This window comes from Phodopus roborovskii, unplaced genomic scaffold (genome assembly GCF_943737965.1).
Source record: "Phodopus roborovskii unplaced genomic scaffold, PHOROB, whole genome shotgun sequence".
NCBI classification, from domain to species: domain Eukaryota; kingdom Metazoa; phylum Chordata; class Mammalia; order Rodentia; family Cricetidae; genus Phodopus; species Phodopus roborovskii.
In genome coordinates, this window is record NW_026126517.1 from 49,534,242 (window position 1) to 49,557,015 (window position 22,774).

General features: G+C 37.4%; 1 protein-coding gene across 1 annotated transcript in view; it reads right to left on the reverse strand.

Annotated features, from left to right (window-relative positions):
- The window catches only part of Unc13c (unc-13 homolog C), a 400,087-nt gene that overhangs the window by 307,551 nt on the left and 69,762 nt on the right, over positions 1-22,774 (reverse strand). The window contains exons 2-3 of the mRNA XM_051197944.1: positions 3,189-3,211; positions 2,578-2,642 (exon numbers count right to left, since the gene is read on the reverse strand). Coding sequence (XP_051053901.1) covers positions 2,578-2,642; positions 3,189-3,211 — 88 coding nt within the window. The remainder of the gene's footprint in view (positions 1-2,577; positions 2,643-3,188; positions 3,212-22,774) is intronic.

Genomic DNA, 22,774 nt, shown 5'->3' on the forward strand with positions numbered 1-22,774 from the left:
CCTCAAAAAAATAAAGTGGAGAGTACTGAGCATCAGCTTCTGACCTCCATGTACTATATCACAACATGCATATACACATATACACATATACATACTAAACTTGAACCCCTCACACACATTTATTTATATATAACAAATATAATAAAACTCTGTTGCTGTCACAATAATAAAGATTCATGTCCCAACATGAGTTATGGGATCAAGGTGTTTGTGAACTGATGGGCACAATGGCAGGTGGAGATGCCCATGTCCCAGTACCATGACACCATGCCACATCACATATTCACACTCTACTAGAATTCAGCTTAAGTTATTATTGAAGTTGATCCTCTTATTTAATTTTATGAATGTTTTTAGTAAGCAAAGACATAGCTTTTATAGGCTAGTGAAGAACTGAGTTATATATTAACTGAGTTATATATTACCTATGAACTTCCTATGGATATTTCATAGTGCTCTGACATTATAAATGTGAGCCATTCATCACATGTTTAAGGACATAATAAGAGCCTCTGAGAATGTTTAAAACATTATCTTGATTACATGACTGATGTGGGAAGACCTGCTCACTGTGGGCAGCATCATTCCCTAGGCTTGAGATCCTGGACTGAATAAAACCGAGAAGGCCATCTCACCAGTAGTGTGTCTGCACTCACGGTCTCTGCTTCCTTGTGGATGCAGTGTGAAGGACCAGCTTCTGTACCTTCCCCACAGTGAAGGACTGTGACCCAGAAGTGAGAGCTAAAACAAACCCTTTACAAAATACCTATTCATCATGTTTATTGGGGAAAATTAAAATAAAATTAAAAATAAGCTAAAATATATTTACATATATACATATGTAAATTTACAAGAAGTTTAAGCTTGAAACCTTAAAGTAACTACCATAAAGGAAATCAGTTGAAGAAATAAGAGTTTTATAAAACAATAGATAATAAAATTTAAGCACATTCCACAATTCGCTGGAAAAAAAAAAACCAAAAGAACAGACTATGAAAACCTATACCTTTAAAACCTTTGGCTTCTCTTTATATTATAGACAAACATAGTAAAAATTCAACACATATAACACCCAATATATGTTCATAAGTATATAAGCATAAGTATATAGTTGCATAAGTTATGTCTAAATTTTAGGTCAAACATTGCACTGAACAATGAACACAGCAGCTCACACGTCCCTATGGAAGGGGAAAATTCACAAGGCCTCACCACTCAGTGAAGAGGCACAGGCAGTCAATGGCTACTGAGAGAGGGACTTTTCTCTAGAGATGAGCCCTCTGAGAGGTGACCCAACCCTCAGGGGTCAGCCCTAAGAACATACACACATGAACAACACTAAATGAACTTAATTGAGTCCATGAGAAGAGTGGTGAATTTGAGAGGGAATTGGGGGGCACAGGAAGAGTTGGAGGCAGAGAGAGGTGAAAATGATATAAACACAGTCTGCATGCATGAACTTCCCTAAAATTTAAATTAAAAATGAATATTTTACAGGGGACAAAAAACTAACTAAAACGTTTGTTTTACAGAACTTTTATGACGATAGCACCTCACACAATTTTGAGACTACTCCGGGAGAAATCATTAGTGCTGTTATATACATATTTCGAAATACATGCCTCATCTAGAATCAATGAAGTATTAAGTTTTGTAAGGCACATGGCTAAGCAAAGAGAGAGAGAGAGAGAGAGAGAGAGAGAGAGAGAGAGAACTAGAGAACTATAAGCTGCAAGGTGACCTGGAACAGTGACTTGAGCACATGAACTTTTGAATTCAATCATTTGGGTTCAAATATTGACATTGCTATTTTCTCCATTAACGGGAGCACCATTAAGGTGCTGTACACATTGACATCCTCACTTGTAAAATGAATGTCAGAACAGTACTTACCCCTTCCCCCAGGCCATGGTGAGGATTAAACCAGTACTAAGTGAACCGGTCAGAAATGAAGCAATTCTAACAAGACAACCTTTACTTATTCACTCACATGTAGAATGACCTAACATGTTAAAATCTGAAATGATGACAATACCAAAGTGCTGATATTACAGGAATAGATATGAAGTCAACACTTGCTACAGCTCCATTCATGCAATCCTATGTTGTATGAAAAATAATGGTTATATCCACTGAGTAAATGAAAAATATTCATGCATAGGTAACATGCAAAGAAGCAGAAAAAAATAAACTACTCAGATGTCAGCAGTGTACCATAGCATGGCTGTGTTTAAGTGTGAAATGATAAAATGTTAGGTTCTAAAATGGTGTGACATTATCAGCTCTCTCCTTCATGCATATGTCCACCTGAAATTTCAATATATATATTCAGGTGAGAACTTTTTGCCATGAACTTGTAGTGTACTGTTAATTAAGAAAGCTACTTTTTAAGCGGTAGCTGATAGTTAAAAAAACAAAGCTATTTTACTGTTTAAAAAAGCAAAACAACACAAAACAGCAAGGCACGCCATACCACCACCATCATCATGCAGACACCTTGCCTTCAAAAAATCTATATTGGGAAGACACATAAGTGCTACTGGCATGTGGAATGAATAAGAGAGATTCAGGACTTACCCACCAAACGCCTGGAGTGCGGAGAATTTGGAAGCATCCAAACCATTGCCACTTACTATTCGAGCCTTAAATGAATCACAAGAAAACAAAACAAACAGGTATTTAGCATACATCTACAAGTGGAAGAATGGGGAAACACAGGCCGACTGCACTACACACGGAGCACCTACGATGATGATGAGTGCTAAGCAGGGTCAGCTCCAAGTCAAAGCTGTGTTTTGTGTGGGGAGGTTTTGGAATTAGCTGCACTGGAAATGCATCATATTCCAAGTACTCTCTTGCCCTTAAAACTGGATAGGTTGCAGGGGAGAAGACCATGAATCAGCCAGGAAATCCTGGACTTGGCCAGACTTGAGAGCAAATGCTCTGTTTGACCGTAGCGGACCCCTGGATAGGCGAATATAAACTAAATAAGCGCAGCTGGCAAGGTGTTACCCCTTTATAAATGCGACACACTGGGGGACACTTAAAGGACAAAGAATGGAAAGCCGGGAAGACATGCATTTTCCACAACTCAGCAGAGAAACTAAAATAATGCTAACAGGTCACAAACAGACAGGTACAAAAGACAAGATCCGTCAGAAGGGAAGAAATAAAGTATGATTAAAAACCTTTTCATCCACAGAGCTGCTATCTGGAAGAGAATCGGGAGAAGAGGGGATAAATGTTAGATGGAGTTTTCCAGAGAATATTGAACATACACATGAATAGAGTCATTGACACTATTAAAAACTGTAAAGGAACCATTCCAAGGTTGAACCCCAAGGGAATGAGTGATCACTGAATCTCATAATGTAAAGAGCTAGAATTCTGACAGAACACATAAAATGCAACAAAGGTGAATTCTAGATATCATAAAAGAAAATGTGTCTCACAAAGGGGATAGTTGAAGAATCAGAGGTCCACCTCTACTTTTAAATACAAATGAACCACAGTAAGATAATGTCCCCAAAGTCACAGAGCTTGACAACCATCACTCCTGATGACAGTCTGAAATATGTTCATTTTTTCACTCATTAAGTAGAGATTGATTACTATAACTAAATATTTTACCTAGATTATATAACACCTCTGGACTGTCTTTAAATATAAGATAAAATTAAATATTTTAATAAGTAATAAAATATGAAGCTTATTTTGGGATAAACATTTTTAGAAACTGCATAAAATATAGCCATAAAGTTAAGTATTATTTAAAAAGAATAACACATCCTATCCAAAGTGATTTTAATTCCACAGATGACTCAAAAATCTAGGCTGACTAATGTAATGTGACACGTCAATTGATCACACGTCTATTAGTCAGGCAATTTGCACAGGACTCCACTAAGAACTAAATGTTATTTGCTAAAAGTTCCTAATAATTCTTAGAAACCATTTTAAAGTAGGATTAGATTGTGTCTTGCTTTAAGTCTAATGTTGCTAAAATTATTCATTTATGGTGGAGATATTAGCCCATCTCTATCATCATGCACACAAAAAAAAAAGTCCTTGCTATCATTTTAGCTTATCTCTACATGTTCTGGCCAATAGATATCAAAGTATGTAAATAAATGACATAAATATTAGAAGTTGGGGCACAAAAGTGTTATTTTTCAGGATTTATAATGTTATAGCTACCTAACAAAGTAAAACAGAATCATTGGGAAAATGCAAGCATTAATAAAGGAAAAAAAGAGAAATCAACTATCTAGTGACTAAATTGACTAAATAAATAAAATAAAGGGCTATTGCCTACATAATACCAAAGTTTGGCTTTGAAAAATAAATGAAAAGTTCAAATTTAAATATTTGATGTTTTGAATGAATAATTTATACTATATGTTCCCCATTGATATCTGTCTTCCATGTCAACTATTCAATGGAATGAGTCACCTTCCAAGGTTATCACTACTATGCTTCTGTTAATCTGTTCATTCATTCATTCATTCAACACTTATTTACTATTAATGGGCACGTTTTTGATGCCTTTCTTATCTTTCTATTACATTCCCACTCCACAAAACCTTAAAGTGTAGATGTGATCAGTTCCTCCCCAACACACTTTTCACAACCATCAGTGATACTTGTTAACCTATGACAGTTTCAAGTTACTGCAATTTTCTGACTCTTCTGTCTTCTACAAGATAATATTCAGACATAAAGCACACATGTCTTTGAAACCTTTGCTTCCTCCCTCCTCAAACCTCCACACTCCCTCCTCATACAGATAACAGCTTGCCATTTTTCCAAACTTGTCTGAATTCTTGAAACTTTTCATTCATCTGGGGTAAAATTACAGGCATTTGAGAACCTTCTGACATGGGTTATGAGAACCAAATTCTGGTCACTCTGTAAGAGCAACAGATGCTTTTAGTTGCTGGGCCATCTCTCTAGTCCCCATCTTTGACTTTGTAAAAGGAAAATTCAGGTGATCTATGAAGTATTAAATATATAGCAAACCTCAAAAGGTATTATCATGGAAAATAAATAGGTGGGAAGATAAATGAGACACCAATAAACCAATATAACCTGATGTGGAAGAATTAATGACTAAGAAGGGACTCATTTTCATAAGAAGAATCATGAGCAGGTGAATAGTATCCAACAATACATATGCACCTATAATATTTATTTTATCTTCATACATATTCCACAATGTTCATGTGCATTACAGAATTAAATATAAAACAATTACAGGAAGAAAAATTAGATACAAAGGACAATTAGAAATTAAAAACTGAGATAAGATAATTCACAAATTAAAATGTAACAATGGTGATTAAGTGTGAAAATTATCCAGTTTATTAAAACTATGCCTAATGATGATTGCAAAATTAACATGAAATAGAATAAAGATTAATTTTAATGATATTAAAATTAATTTCTAAGGATATTGAGAATACCATCAGTCAGACATGCATAATCGATGAGAGTGAAAATTACAATAAAATTATGGTTAACTTTTTGTCAACCTGTTAATGATGTTTGGACGGAGTATTTCATTTTGGGATATTAATGCTAAGGAAATCTTTGATGTGGATGATCTCATCTGCCCAGATACTTCTGTGGAGTTCTGAGCACAAAGACCTTGGGATGTGGCTACCTGTGGAAACTGTGTCATAGCAGGTATGATTTATTAAGGCAGAGAAGAATCCTAATCATAATACTATAAAAGAGGAAGAATGTGGGTACACAGACACTCACAGACATAGCATCATGAAAGCAAGTGTAGAGTTATGGTGACACATCTTACGAAACTATTAGAACCTCTGAGAGGCAGAGGGTCCTCTGCTAGCATCTGCAGAAGGTACAGGTCCCTGTCAGCAACTTGACCTCAGGATGCCAGTCTGCAGAGCTTGGAGACAATCAATGTCAGATATTTTAGACTATTTTCATTTTTGGTACTATGGAATGATAAGTCATATATTTTTAGATACTAAAACATAACTTGTGTAAAGTTCAAATAATCAATTCTTACAAGTAGTATGAATAATACACATGATGGAGTATCAAAGGGTTGAAAATTATGATCTATGACATAGATGAAAACTATGACCCTTAATATCACTCCATTTAAATATTACATAAAATGTAGGAAATGTTTATAGCATGCAAAACAACAGAGTAAATCATGCTGACAAAGTAGTAACTATATTAAAGGAAAAGATATACAAGGATAGACTCTGAAGAAACATCACCAGATAAATAATTAATTAGGGTAGAATGTTTTCTGTTCTTTTTGTACTTTCTATGCTGCATTAATTTGATAATGTTACTGTGACAAACTGTGAAGTGACATACTATTCTACTCAACAGAATAGAATGCATATTCTCCTTGAACATGCATAGAATGTTTTCACAAAACAAATATTAATAAATTTAAAGATTGAAGTTTTGACCACAATTCATGAAATCAGAAGTTAGTGACAGGAAGAACTTAAAAGAATTTACAAATATATGGAAACGAAGATATTCCTGAGTAACTGGTGGGTCAATGAATAAATCACACAGGAAACCTTAAAACATCTCAAGCCAAACAAAAGTAGATACTATTTATAAACACATACAGAATGTAGAGAAAACCCTAGAAGAACCATTTATAGGGATAAACAACCATGTTACAATGAAAGAAAACTCTGTAATTGTCTAATTTTTCATTTTAAAGAAGCAGAAAGCAAAACTAATTACATATCAGAAAAATATTAATACTAAGAAATAGAGCAGGAAAATTAACCCAAAGCTAAAAAGAAGATAGAAAGATATGTGAAACTTAGAGTTGTAGTTTTGAAATATGAGCAAAAGTGAGAAAACAGAAGCAAAAATTATAATGTAGAAGATATAAGAAGAAAACAAAAAGCTATGTGCCTTCAGAAGAACATAATAGTTCTATATAATGAGATTAAATCAAATAAGATGAGCATTGTAATGAAATTAAAATGATAATGCAATATGAAAAAGAAATCAGCCAAGAGAGATTTTTGAAAAGGAACCACATAGAAACTTAGAAACAAGGTGTTCAGAAAGTCAAATATACAGTGTGTGTGTGTGTGTGTGTGTGTGTGTGTGTGTGTATGTATGTATGTATGTATGTATGTATTTATGCATGTATGTGGGTATTCAAAACCATCAAAACAAGTTTGGATAAAGGGAAGAGAGAATATCTAAATTAGAAGAGGGCTCTTTAGAAACACAAGTAGACAATATAAAAAGTTGAAGATATAAAGAATAGAGTATCTAAGAACTTTAAGACATGACCAAATGGACAAATATCTACTCTTTTGATTACCTAAAAAGAGGGAAAAAAAACACATTCAGGGAATATAAAGCTACTTAATGTAATTAAACAAATGCAGATATTTCTCACAATCATAGAGAGATAAGGTATCCATGTACAGGAGTCCAATAAGACCTATGAATGCTTGGCTAGAAAAGATGTCTACCATGTAATCTTACATTCAGAGGCAGAAAAGAAAGAAAGACTCTTACAATCAACAAGAGAAAAAGGCTTTAGGCTCCCTTTAAGGGTTTTTGCAGTAGACTACACAAATTCCTGAATCAAATTAACTACAACCCAAGGACACTACATGGAGTAAGCACATCCTTTAAACACAACCCATACATGGGGTTCCGCAGGATGAGTGGGGACCAGAGGGATTCTTAGAGAAGTACACCAGGGATGAATGGCTGAACCAAATTCATGAATAAAACAGAGTACAAGATCAGCATATAAAAGACACAGAGGACTTGGAATAGCCAAGCCAATTTTGACAAAGAAGATGAAAGTTGGAAGCCTCAAAATGCCTGATTTCAAAGCATAGGGGCCAGAAACTGATACTGGCAGGAAATAGCACAAACCAACACAACAGAACAGAGGGACCAGTAACAAACCTGTGTTTCTACACCTGACTGACTCCCAGACAATCCTCCAGGAACTTACATTACAGGCTGGTCTGACAGTCTCTTCAAGAAATGTTGCTGGGAAATATAGATACCCAGAGTTGGTAACACTGAACTTGACTCATCTCTCTCTCTCTCCTTCTGTAAAAAGCTCAGAACTCATCAGGAACCTAAGAATCAAAATTTGAAACCACTAGAAGACACCATGAGAGAAACAATTCAAGGCATTTGTACAAGTAACTATTTTCTGGTAGGACCCCAGAAGCACAGGTAATAAAAATAGATTTTTTTTTAAAAAAAAATTAAGTTTCTGTTGGCAATTTCCCTAAACAAATAAAAAAAACCAAAAGCAAATCAAAACATAGTAATAAACTAAGTTTTTAAACTTTTTCTTTAGTGTGATACAAATGTGTTTATTAGGATCCTATTGCAATGAGTCTTTCTCTGTCCCACCAGCTCCCAAATAATGACATGAAAAAGTCTTATTAATTGTGAAAGCTGGCCTATAGCTTAGGATTGTTCCTAAATAGAACCTATAACTTAAATTGACCCATTTTTAAATTAATCTATGTTCCACCATGTAGCTTTGTACCTCTGTCCCATTTTGTGTGTCTGACTTGTTCCTCATTTGGCTGGCTTCTCCACATCTCTTCTTCCCAGAGTCCTCCCATTGTCAACTTCCCCACTAAGTAAGGGCCAATCTATACCTGTTTTTCTATAGACTTGGCAGTTGCTCTAAGGTCTGAATTTTAAGAAGAAATTAGAAGAGAGAGAGAGTGTGTGTGAGATACCCATTCATTCCAGAAGCTTTGATCCATGCTGTGCCAATATCTCCTGCCTAGCTATGGTTTATTTATCTTTTTATTAAACCAATCAGAAGGCACATCTTTGCAAAGACACATCTTCACAGTATACAAAAAGATTATAAGATTATTTTGCAACATCTTAAAGCTTATTGTGTGCCAATTATCAATTACTATACTTTAAATCATGAACAGCACAACTATTCCTGTTATAATTTCTAAAATGTAAAAATTGAATATGTTCTAAACGTTTTACTGAAGTAATAAGACAATGAAAAAAATAATAGATAAAGATGAGGAAAAGCACAAAGTTTTGCTTAGAGACTAGTTGTGAAATTTGGAAGTAATTACTAAGTAATATCAGCTATGTGAGGAGTCCAAAATAATTGCTAAGTTATTACAACAAACAATATTTATTTCAGTAATTTTTGTAATAGCAACATAAAAATTTAATATTATGCCATTATGCCTATATTTTATTTATCTTTATCATTAAACTGAGGTTGTATCTGTCTGTGGTGAGTATGTGTGTCAGTGTGTATACATGTGTGGTACATGCATGTGAGGAGAAGGGCACATAAGGAGGCTAAAGGTTGAAAAAAGGCATCTGTTACCACTGTCTAACTTACGTTTGTTTGATTACATTTTATTTTATGTCTATGAATGTATTGCCTGCATAGATGCAAGTGAACCATATGCATGCAGTGCCTACAGAGATCAGAAGAAGGCAGTGGATCCCCTGGAACTAGAGTTTCATATAATTATGAGCGGAGTAGTGGGAACTGAACCTGGGTCTTCTGAAGGACAAACAGTTCTCTTAACCACTGAGCCATCTCTACAGTCCCAATCCACCATATTTTTTATTTTGTTAAATTCTTTTAGACAGGTTCTTTCACTAACCCTGAAACTAGAGTTGGCTAGACTGGATGACCACTGAACCAATCCTCCTGCCACTGTCCCCTGCTGTTAAGATTAGAGTCATTTTTCATCACTCTGAGCTTTTCTGTGGTGCTGGGGATCTGAACTAAGGTTCCCATGTGTGTGGGGAGGGGGCAAGTGTTTCTCCTACTGAACCATCTTTTCACTCTATCATTAAATTCTTAATCATTTGATTAGGAAAGGCAACAGAAAAAAAATCTACTCACAAAACATATAGTTAATACATTACACCTAGAATAAAAACCTACTCAAATAAGCAGAAGATGTTTCCCAGTAAAAATATAAAGCTCTTTTGATAGCACTAAAGTAATGTATTTGTCAATTGTCAATACTATTTAGCAAAGAATCTCAATATTCAGGTATAAAGTATCTTAAGCTTAGTATTTAAAAGCAGACATTGGTAATCTATACTATCTATTCAGACTTTCATTGAGATACTTTACATTACAAAAAGAAAAAAGAACACTGCTGCTTTTTATCAAATACAGAGGGATTAAAAGTTCAGAAGGTTTGGAATAGTGGGGTATCTTAAAAGTTTGGGAATAAATTAAACTGAACTGAGCCTGAGCCTCCTCCACACTGGTTATCATGGACAGACAGGGTTAACAGCATAGAATGATGAAGAACATGCATGTAGTATGGTTGGTGTAACCAGCTCTCCACATGGAAAGGATTAAATATCATGCTTCATTTTCAGAACATGCACATAAGAATATCTGTGGCACATCGAATCATAAACATGAATAAAAATTACAAAAAAAGTGTGTGTGTGTGTGTGTGTGTGTGTGTGTGTGTGTGTGCGCGCGCGCATGCGTGTGTGTGCACATGCAGGCTGGTTAGGTGTAAAGCCCTGAGGTTGAAAACAGATGTTTTCCTCTATCACTGCACCCTGGCCACAACCCCTGGAGCAAAAGGACTATCATAACCTTTGTAAATCAAAGATTAAAAGAAATAAAGGAGGAGTCTGTGTTGTGTGCATGTGAGTACCATGTCTGCAGAGCTCACAAGAGTATGCTGCATTCCTGGAGCTGGAGTAATTGGTGGTTGTTATAAGCTGCCTGGTATGAGTGCTTGAAACAAACCTAGGTTCTCTGCAAAAGTAGTACATGCTCTTAACCACTAAGCAATCTCTCTAAACCTCCAAAGATGTTTATTAAACACCACCCTGAACAGCCGGGTTTCTTGCTTTCACTTAGAAGGAAGAATAGTATTCTCTTTCACAATTAGCCATTCACAATGAAGTGTCACACTCCTTTACTTCCACAAAGAATACTCTCCCCACAAATCCTTCATTAACCAAAACTCCCCAACTTGTGATGAAAGAATCCTCTTTCATCAGTGACCCATGAATTGTGGAAAATTATTGAGCCAAATAACACGAAAGTGTTCAATAACTACTTACTAGAATCCTGTTATTTCAGAATAGTAAGCCACTGAGAAATTATATTGCCCAGGGCCTTTGAAACTGTGCTGAGGGGGTATTAGAAAGTAAGGCATGGTTGACTACTAGGATACTGCTTCCACCATGCCTTTCACAGCTCCTAAATAAGACTTCATTGACAAAAATAATGTCTCTCTTAAAAAGGAGAATGTAACCACCGAGTTTAGGTAGTAAGATGAAGTTAGTTATTTGAATAGACAGGTCTCATGAGTCTTCTATATTTAACTCATTTAATGTTTATGGAATTCCCAGAACTGAGGGGAGCTGTAATAGAAGAACTGTGGAGGTTGATAATTTCTGTTATCCATCTCTTTCAGCTCTAAGAACAGAACGATGTGCCTCCTGGTATTGAGACAGAAATGAAAGAATATGTCCAATTTGTCAACAGCACAATCCCTGTGTTAAATCACGGGATGGAGAAGGTAGAATATGTTTTTCTCAAAAATGTTAGCATTGTCCACTGTGCTGGTCAGAAGAATAAGACTCCCCATGAATGGGAAGGGATGACAGTTGGGCTGTGTAACCTGAGCTGCCATGTTCTGAATAGGCAGTGCTGGCTGGAGAAATGGATTATGTGTTTGAATCTTTGGAAGGCCATCATTTATCTGTCTGTACTTGAAGGAGGAAGGACCTCCTGCTTTGGTCAGCCTGGGGGCGTGCTTCTGTTCAAGCAGTGGGGGGCACTAAGGGAGGGATTTTATTGGACCCCTTACCTGGTGAGGAAGAGAAATCAGACAACTTTTATTCCTACTGTTTGTTATGGCTTGATGATCTGGAAAACTAATAACCATTAATTGTTACAAAAGGCACCACAGCTAGAGCAGTATCGTCCACAGAGCATAAGATACATTTTTCTTATGGAGCAGAAACCTCTTTTTAATCAATTTGAAAGCAACAACCAGAACAAGCTTTGTTTTTTTTCCCCCTATAATATTTTCATGATGTCTTCTAGGCAAAAGCAGAAATCTCACTTGCAAGTGTATGCACTAAAGACAAAACTCAATTTTATATTAATATCCCATTCTACCCCATTAATTCCACCAGAGCCTTTGTCTTGGTTCCTTCTGGTCTGGCGTCTTTGAAAAGTCTATCTTCCAAAGTATTTCTTAGGCAAAGCAAGGAATTGTCTATTAAATATACTTGTAACCATACCTGAAACGATACTTTGTTTTCTAAAATACTTTAGAATGCATTTGTTTATTTGGGAAGGAAGTTGGCGTGTGCAAGCCATAAGACACATATACAGATCAGAGGACAATTTGTAGGAGTCTATTGTCTTCTTTCACCATGATGACCCCTGGGGACAGGACTCAGGTTGACAGCAAGAAGGCAACTCTGGATGGCATTTTAATCCCTCTTCTTCTTTTTGACTAAGTGTGACAGGACAAAAGGTTCTGTAAGTCTATTCTAGGGGGTGAGAGATCCACATGCTTTAAGCCCTATCCCACAACTCACATTCCACCATTATTCTTAGTAATTTCCTCTCTTATTAAGGAGAACTTCACATACAGTTTGTGAGGGGCACATTTTTCTGGATGCAGGAATTATTTAAATTAAAAAAAATGCAGTTTGGGGTCTAGGAAGATGACTCAACTGGCAAAGTGTCAGCTACCCAAACAACAGGAATCAAATCTAGCTCCTCATTGCCCAAGTTCTAGAGAAGCAGAGACAGGAGGATCCCTGGCACTGTGTAGGCAGCCAGTCTAGATGAACTGGTGAGTGTCAGGTTAATTGAGAGACCCTATCTCAAAAAAAATAAGATGAAGAACAATTGCTAAAGACACTTATAATACCCATACCCATCACATGTGTCTATATACCCACATATCTTATGTTTATGAGCCCATTCATCCATGATTATGTGCGCACATACACACATACACAGTACATATAAATAGCTGTGTGGTATGTGTCTCTCTATTTTGTGTGTATGTGTGTGTGTGTGTGTGTGTATGATTTACAAAAAGTTCTATTATGATTTTACAGAGTAGTTGAACAGTATGCTTTAGTTTTATAAAACATGAGCTCAGGACTAAGACAACTACAGATAAAACCATCTGTGATTCTAAGGCAGAAATATCTGTCAATGCAAGAGCCAGGGATGGAGAAAGTGATGATAGACAGATCTTCCCTGTTGGTGGGTATGAAATACAGTATTCCATAATAGGTGAAAGGTGTAGGAGCTTGTGTCCAGATTCCAGACATCGACGCTTTTCACTCTATCAGAACCCACCAAGTGGTTGGACTCAAGGTCATGGGATTATTTCCCCCTCAAAGCATTGTGTTGGAATTTTATCTAAGTCACAAATATCATTACTGTTTTGCCTCAGCTAAGACGAGCTTCAGGAACATTTAGAACAAATGATTACAGTCTCAATTCTCTCAAAATCCAATGCTAACCTTTCAGTGGAAATTTTCATTCCAAAGGGTGTTTCTTTTTATAAAATTCCAGGATGAAAATAAATGGACCTGGAGGGATGATCTCATTCATTCTTGTTTTTCTTAAGCAGCTAGCAAAACCATTGCAAGGTAATGGCCAAGAAGGCTAGCTCTCAGAGCTTGAGCTGACTCAATCTGCCAGCACTGTCATCTATCACACTAATTCCCCTTGAACTAATAGCCAAGTCCTCATTCTAGGGGGAACTGCAGCACCGAAGCCAGTAGAGTTCCTGCTCTCAGTTGGTTCTAACATTGCATCATAAATTTTAAAGCCTGCGCCATTTTCTGTCTACTCCAGGCTCTGGTTCCTTGAAGGATGAGAAGTGATCTGCCATCTTTTTTTTTTTTATACACTATATTCTAATTTGTGCCTCACATCTATTTGTGTCTATTAGCAACACAGGAAGATGATTCAAGTGTGTGCAAAACCCAGATAAGACACTGGCTTAGAGCAGTGTACATGGATGTGTGAGAAAATACATTCAAACTAAAAATGTAAGTCTTAATTGTTAATGACTTCACAATAATTACTTTAGTTTCTCTTCAAACACACTAGAATTAAACACACTAGAATCTTACACAGGATATGGAAGAATTTAGCCACTGAGTTACATCCCTTGGTGTAGCCTCCCCCACACATTATTGTCTTTATTTTTCAGCTGTATTCTACTGGGTTATTGATACATTGATATTTAAGGGATAGGCACAATTTTAATATGTATTAAGAATAAAAATAAAGAACACCATTGAGATTGTTAAGGGGCTGGATCAGTGGAGGAGAGTGCATAGTGCTCTTGCAGAGGACCTGAATTCAGCTCCCAGTACCCATGGTGGGCAGCTCTTAGCTTACTACAGCTCCAGCTCCAGGGTGCCTGACAAATTCCTCCTGGACTCTGTAGACACTGCACTCATGGGGCATATAGTTGCACAGTCACACATATAAGTTTAATTAAAACTCCTTAATAAAAGTTGTTATTTTCTTTTAATAACAATTAAATTGGGGTTGTTAATAAAGCATTTGTCATTTTTCTAATATTGCCTTTCCATTAACACATTTAATTTCACGATTGTCAAATAATGCTTACTGGATATTAACTATGGAAGAAACTACTCTGTAAATTTTATGTTTTCTGGAATTCAGCCCCACATTAAAACAACTCTAGTTACGAGCAGGGAGACACACAAGATGGGAGATTCCCACACTAGCTGGTAGTTTTTAAAGTACACTTTAGTGCTGTCTTTTAAAAAATTATTTATTTTTAGTGCATTGGTGTTTTGCCTACATATATATCTGTTTGAGAGTATTAGATTCTAGAGTTATAGACAGTTGTGAGCTGTCATGTGGGTACTGGGAACTGAACCCAGGTTCTCAGGAAGAGCTGTGATCTTAACCCCTGAGGCATCTCTTCAGTCCCAGACATTCGTCTTAAAACAAAGCACTTGCATGGCTTTGCCTGGCCACCAATGAATTGTTGACACCCCCCCCCTTTTTTTTTTAGTTCAACTATTACCATGGGCCACTGCCCTTTCCTACTGACTGATTTGTTGTTTGGGTCCGTTTAAGCCTAGTGTTCCGGGATCTATGACATGACTTTGAGGGGTAGGGAGTAAAGAAAGGTGAGTGAGGAAAGCAATCAGATGAAGAAGGTGATAAGAATGACACAGGAAGCACAGATAAAGCGTTAATGTAGTGCACAGCATTCTAGGAGAACTCATGTTGGAATCACTTCTCAACAGCCAACTGAAGGTATCCTTGCTTGATGTTTTTGTTTTGATTTTAAGCTTTGGAAACAGTAAGTGGTCACTAGAGCATCTTGAGTTCTTGCTTTTATATTATTCTACTCAAGATGACTTGAGAAACAGTAATGACATATATTTTACAAGAGAGAAATTTATATACTCTGATAACCCAAGTGCCAGCCTCCAGACCCTTCTCTACGCATGCTGTTCTCTGCATCTATACGCGAGAGCCCCAGAGTTCTGGGGAGTCTCTCCTATCCTTAAATAAAGGCAGACACTGCCAACAGGAAAAACTGTGGTTCTTACATTTGCCTGATGGCTCAAAGTATCTAGGAAGACTGCTGTACTGACAAATAGGATTGCCAAGGCTCATTACAGTACCAGCCCTGATGATGGTTCTGACACGTATAGTATGGCAATCACTACTCTCAAAACTCTAAGATCTAACCAGCAGGTGACCCTAGCCATCTGAAATCAGCTGAGTTGATCTCTCCTCCTCCTCCTCTATTCACTTTGCTGAATATGTCATTGCTTCCCACCCACTTCAGTAAAAAGCCGTGAAACTATTCCAGTTGTTTCTTTTACCATATTTCTTGCAATGGTTCCCTTTGCTTCTTTAGGTGGTCTGGTCAAAAACTCCCTGCTTGAGCACTGACAGTCACAACCTCCAACTATCGTCTCTATCACAGAGGAATGTTGACCTCTGTGGTGGCTTGAAACGCCTTGGGCATATGAGCACTTGGTTCCCAGTAGGGAAGGTTTAGGAGACACAGAATTGCTATAGGGATTATGTCACTGGGACCTGGCTTCACATGCCACTTCCTCTCTCTCTCTCTCTCTCTCTCTCTCTCTCTCTCTCTCTCTCTCTCTCTCTCTCTCTCTCTCTCTTTCTCCACCCTGCTCTTGTCATTTAAGATGGGAGTTCACAGCTTCCTCTTGTGGCTGCCATGCCTGTCACCTGCTGTTGTTCTGTACTCACCACTATAAAGTCTGACCCTCTGAAACTGTAAGCTCAAATAATCAAATACATTCTTTCTTCTATAATTTGTCTTGGTTATGGAGTTTCATTGCAGTTACAGAAATGCAGCTATTAATAAAACCTGTTTTTATGCTTAACTCACTAAGGCTTCAGATGTACCATAGGAATTCTGTTAAATGCAGTGAATTGAATATATATATATATATATGTATATATATATATATTCTCTCTGTTTTGTGATATCAGCAATATACAAAAAGATTAAAACATAGAAATAATCCCCAAAATGGATGCAAAAAAAGCATTTATCACAGGCGTCATCCTGATTGTCAGTCTCCATGCTGGATACCAGGGGCAAATATTGTGGATGGACACAATACAGAAAAGCAAATGAAAGCAGCTGGGAGAGCACCCATCCTAATGTGTCACTTTGACTCCTATGTGTCATTTACCCTGGTTACGGTTAAGCCATTCCAGCCTAGGGAAGAGCCTGAGCCAACTTTTATTATCATGAAGAACTGAACTTGATAAGATAGGAATGCAAAACTCCAGAGAAAGCATAGAATATGAGATAAAGGAAGTAAAGTTAAATCCTGTGTGTGTGATTTGCTGACTCACCAGCCTCCTGGCCCCCTGCTTCTAGAAGTACAGAGAAGGTGTGGTTCATATAACTAAGTAGGAGAATGTGTCTTTTCTTCTAGACACAGAAAAGAGGCTTGGAGACAAGACAGCCTGGTGAATACATTTACACACACACACACACACACACACACACACACACACCACAGCAATTTTGATTTGCATCTTAACTGCCAATCTACCAGTAATTAACTTCATCAACTACATGGAGTTTCCAGTAATCTTCCCAGTGCATCTGGCTTATATATGAACCAAGGGACAAGGATGACAAACCAAGCCACAGAAGGCTCTGTCAAAAGGCAACAGGAAGTTGAATGAAAGTGAACTATAACTAACTCATTATGGATTAGAAACTTTATCACCTCACAAACATGAATGAGATGCTACAAAATCAATCTTAAATTAGAAATAACTTCAGGATATTGAAATCTAGTAGCTGATACAAAGCTACAAAGGATTGACATACAGACATCAGAGAATCACTTCCAAATCAAAGTCAAAAAATAAGTAAGTAAAAAGTTGGAAAATGATAAATAGGAAGATGGAGGCTAATTCTCAAGAGACTAAACTGGAGTTTTGTAGAAGTCCAGGAAATAGCAAAGAAATATATAGAGAAAAAAATAATCTTACTTTTCAAAAATAATTATTGTTACCATCTAACATATCTGCTATTTGGATAAATGTTCACCTACCTCTCTTGGTATCTCAATAAAAGCAATAAAGTTAATTTTTAAGTTAATTTTCAAAAAGATATCAGAGACCAAGCAATGTCAACTATAAATATTCTCCGTGAAAACATTCTCCATGGGGCAATGGCACTGGGGTAAATTGTGTGCCATGCAAGTATGAAGACCTCAGTTTGGATCCCCAGCACCCACATAAAAGCTAGGTATGTCATCATATGCCTAAAATTTTAGAGCTGGGAGATAGGAGACAGGAGGAGTCATGGAGTTCACTAGGCAGAACAGCCTTACCGAATTAGTGAGCTCCAGTTTCAGTGAAGTGTCCAGTCTCAAAAAAATATGGCTGATTACAATTGGGAATAGACACTTGACATTGGCTTCTGGCCTTGGTGTTCACACACGTGTGCACGAACACTTCTGGTGTACATGTATACATCAGCACGGACAGGTAAATATAATCGCACATACATTTTAAAAAGATACTCTCTAAGGGAAAAAAGATATTAGAAAGTGAGCCTCACAAAGATTTGTTCAGAAAGTTACTAACCTCCAAGAGGAAAACTCAACAGACAGGACCTAGGGACCATACTGGGATAGCAAAGGGCTGAACAGTTTTCAGTTAGTGACAGGGTGAAAAATGATACAGGGTCAGCAAGTGTCCAGAGCAATGACCTCCGGACAACATGTGCAGTGTGTAGACTCCAAGGACTCTGCAGTGATAACTAAAAGGTCTACGTGCTTGGAAAATAATGAGAGTGTTCTGGTAAGTCTAATGGTGCATGTAGGAAATAATTATCAGAGGCACGGAAATTAAGCAAGGGAAGGAACAAGGCAATCAATAATACCAGGAAAACAAAAGTTCCCTCAAGTAAGGACATTTACTGGAAGAACTCTGTTGGGCTTGCTATAACTATATAGCTATGTGCATATCCATAGGAATCATAAGTTAACAGGAACCGGCCCAATAAAAAGGTGAAACAGGGAACAGTGGGATCCTTGAACAGAAGCAGATGTTGAAGAATAAAAACTAATATACAGGCTAATGAGAGGTTACAGGTATCCACTGTCAACGCTGATGAGCTGAGTTCAAGCCCCAAAATATACAAGGTACAAGTAAATAGCTGACTGCTTTGACTTCCACACTCATGCTGTGGCACATGGACCTACAGCCCTTCTCAAATAAATGTAAAATATGTGAAGGCCCATAGAAACGGCAAAGTGGTTAAGAGCACCTACTGCTTTTTGAGAGGACTAAGGTTTGATACCCAGTACACACATGTGGATTTACTTCCATCTGTAATTTCCAGTTCTGGGGATTCTAACACGCTTTTCCAGCCTCCTCAGGCAATGCACCCATGTAGACTATATACATACAGATGACAGCACACACACACACACACACACACACACACACACACACACACACACACTTAAAAATTAATAGATTGAAATTGAGATTTAAAAATTGGTAATTTGAGTACATTGTTTTTAAAAGATTTAAAAAAAAAACACCTTTCATTGTGTTTATGTGTGAGTCTGTGTGTGGATATACACATGTGTCATCAGAGGCCAGAAGAGGACATGGGAGCCCCTGGGACTGGAGTGCATGAGGTTGTAAGCCATCCATCATATCTTATGTTCCCCATAACCTGCTTCCTGTGAATCTGAATTTCAACCCAGTAGTGATTTCCTCCTTGCTGAGAGACTGCTGTGTATACCCTAGTTACTTTCAGGCTTTCTCATATTGTGTGGGTCAGGCGGTCTTTTTATGATGTGCCCTTTGTAGTTTGCTTCCTGGTTGTGACTTATTCTAAACGGAAAGTCTATCACAGATTTCCAAAATCTTAAATCTCTTTATCTTTCCACAGAAAAGGTTATGAAAGCCTGTGTATGCCCTGGCTTTCAAATCTTATGGGTGTTGCTGTCAATCAGATTGCTTCTCCCATGTAACACCCATGAGTTCTGAGGACTCACCTCTCTTGGTCCCTGGGAAGACTGTGTATCACTGCACTTGCCTATCACTGCAGGTTTCCTGCTGAGTCTGCTCTTGGTACTAAAGTGTGTCTGATCACACTGGGATGAATAAGCACACATCTCACATCATTCTATCTGTTCTCTGTGAAGTTGCTGACTGGGACAGTTATCACTTGTTGACATTTAATCTCAGTGAGATTATTCTGGAGTGGGTAGGAAGATTTGGAAGTTTCTCTTCTAATTATAATTAAGCATTTGAAAGCTCAGTAACCTGAAGTTAAAAAAAAAAAAAAAAGACAGCTAGTAAACACTCAGTAGCAGGCATTGCATGTGATATTTGGATCTACTATCTCCATTTTCATTAAGACTTTGAAGGAATTATCCACATATTACCAGAAAATTGACTTCTCCAGACCCTATAACTGTCTAGTAGTAAAGCTGGAATTCTACCAAAGGCATGTTTCATCTTTAAAAAAAAAAGTTTATCTTAAAATTTGACTGAGTCTAAAAAGAAAATTCATTTGAATTAGGCCAATATCACTGTTACTTAATAAACAGTTAAGTCATTTGTAATCAAAACATTTTCTAATACTCTGCAAAGCTTTTGGAACATCCTGAAATTATCTTTATTAAGAGGAAGGGAATTAAAGTCCCATTAAACATCTATGACATACCAGATAGTGTGATATTTCATATTAATCATCTATCCTTATTCAAACCCTCTAAGCTTTATATTATTATCCTCACTTACAGATACGAAAAATCAAAACTCAAACCATTAAGATAGTAGGAGCCAGAGGGGTCAAGGACACCACAAGAAAACTCATAGATCAAATAACCTGGGCTCACTGAGGCTCATTGAACAGACAAACAGTTTGCATGGTACTGAGTTAGGCACTCTGCATATATGTTACAGTTGTGCAGCTTGGTCCTTTTGTGAGATGCCAAACAATTGGGAACAGGAGCTCTCTATGATTCTTTTACTAGCTTTTGGAAACCTACTTCTTGTAATGGGTCCCCTTGCTCAGTCTTTAATACAGGGGAAGGTGCTTAGTCTTAATGCAACTTGATAAACCATGTTTTATTGATACTTATGGGAGGCCTGTCCTTTCCTAAACAGAAATGGGAGGGGAGTGGATTAAGACTAGGGACATAGAGGGCGTTGGGGGGGGAGACTGGGAGGAGAAGGAGGGAAAAATATGACTGGGATGTAAAATAAATAAATACATAAATTTAATTTAAAAAAAAGAAAAAAGATTTCTCACTTATTAATAAGTCATCAGGCCTAAGTGTGAAGTCAATGTGGGCGAGTGACAAGTCAGAATTTTCAGAGATGTACAAACATAACTGTGGCATAGAATAAGCTTGGAGGATGCGAAGAAGGAAACAGCCCAGGGTGTATGATCCATCAGCAAGGACACTTGTCACTTAAATGATAATGAAATCCTTAATGTCTTGGTTAAGCCTAATTTCCTGAATGAAATGGTGGTCTTTAATACCTTGATTTCTCAATCCACATCCCAAGCCTTGGATATTTCCACTCAGTAAACATAAAAGCTCTGGATCCAGACTCCATATTGACATCATTAAGGGGACCAAACTCATAATGTCTTGAACCTTACAAAAATTAATGAAACAATGAAGGACTTTATTATACAAAAAGTGGACCTACCCCCCCCAACACACACACCCAAGGCTCAGGAAAAATCAGGGAAGTAAGGGGGTGGAATAGTTGCAAAAGTCAGGTGGCCAGGGTGCTAGCTGTGTCATCTATACAGATGTCAAGGAAGTTGCATTTATAAAATCTTAACAATATGATTGCTTTAATGGTTTCAGTGAAAAATGTCCTCTACCTTCTCTGGCATTTGAACACGTGGTCCCCAGCTGGTAGCACTGTTTGGGGAGTTTTAGGAGTGGAGGCTTGTTGGAGGAATCATGTTACTGGAGGGGACTTTGAAAATCTTCCATTTAAGATGTGTAAGTTCTCAGCTGTCTGCTTCTTATGCCACGCCTCCCCACACAATGGACTCGTAACCCTGTGTAGCAGTAAACCTCGAATAAACCCTTACATAATAACACTAGTCAACATACCAATATGGACAGGGGAAATCCCACTAGGCCCCTCCCCTACATGTTCTCCTTAAGAGACAGAGGTCAGGAGGAAGAAGTGAGAATTAAATAACCCACCACACAAACCAAAATAAACAGAAGTGGATTTCCACCTCAAGCAAGACTTGATTTCTTTTTCAGGTGAATGAGAGCACTGCCTCCTTCAAAATAAAATTCCACAGGTTTCAGAAGAAAGCTTAGGCATTCCATTGCCTCAAGATGGAGATGCGTTTCTTTGTGAAGTCTCCAAGTGATATTTCTTAAGAAGAAAGAGAATATTCTACACAGTGACACTAGTTCAGAATTCATCCTGAAAGAGTAATAAAGTACCATAAGCTAGAAGAATTTGTACAACTGATAGGGAAGAGTGGAGTCCTCCAGACAAAGAAGAACAGAAATTTGGGAGAGTTCAGAAAAGGTGGTGGGGAAATGGCCAGAAGTAATTGCAAAAGCTGGCCTTCATACCAACACCTACGAGAAAGCCAGATGTCAGCCAGCTGCAAGAAGTGGGTGGGGGACAGCCATACCATGACACTGTCATCTGCGTCTGGGGATGTGTGGTTGGGTTTGGTAATGAGAAACAATTTGGCCATGTTAGACTTGAGACGTGTACAATCTATGGCAATTCTATCTGAGTGTTTCTCTATGTTTTGAGCCTCTTCTCTGCATGTTCACGGCAACATGGACAAGGTTTAGAACAGAAGTATTTTAAATAGGAAGAATGCATACAATTTTAAATGTGAATTATCATATAAAGTAATCAACTAGAGGGGCTCAGTGGTTCAAAGCACTGGCTGTTCTTGCATAGGACCCAGGCTGTATCCACAGCACTCATATGGCAGCTCACAACCATCTGTTACTCTAGTTGTAAGAGATATGATGCCCTCTTCTGGCCCCCTCAGATACTGCATGCATGTGGTATACATACATGCATTCAGGTACACACGTACACATAAAATTAAATAAATAACTTTAAAGCAATAACCTACAAAGGGCAAGAGAAATGAATGAATTAGGTGTACAAACAACCATAAAAACAAACCTTTCAGATTGTTCTAGGAAAAACAGAATG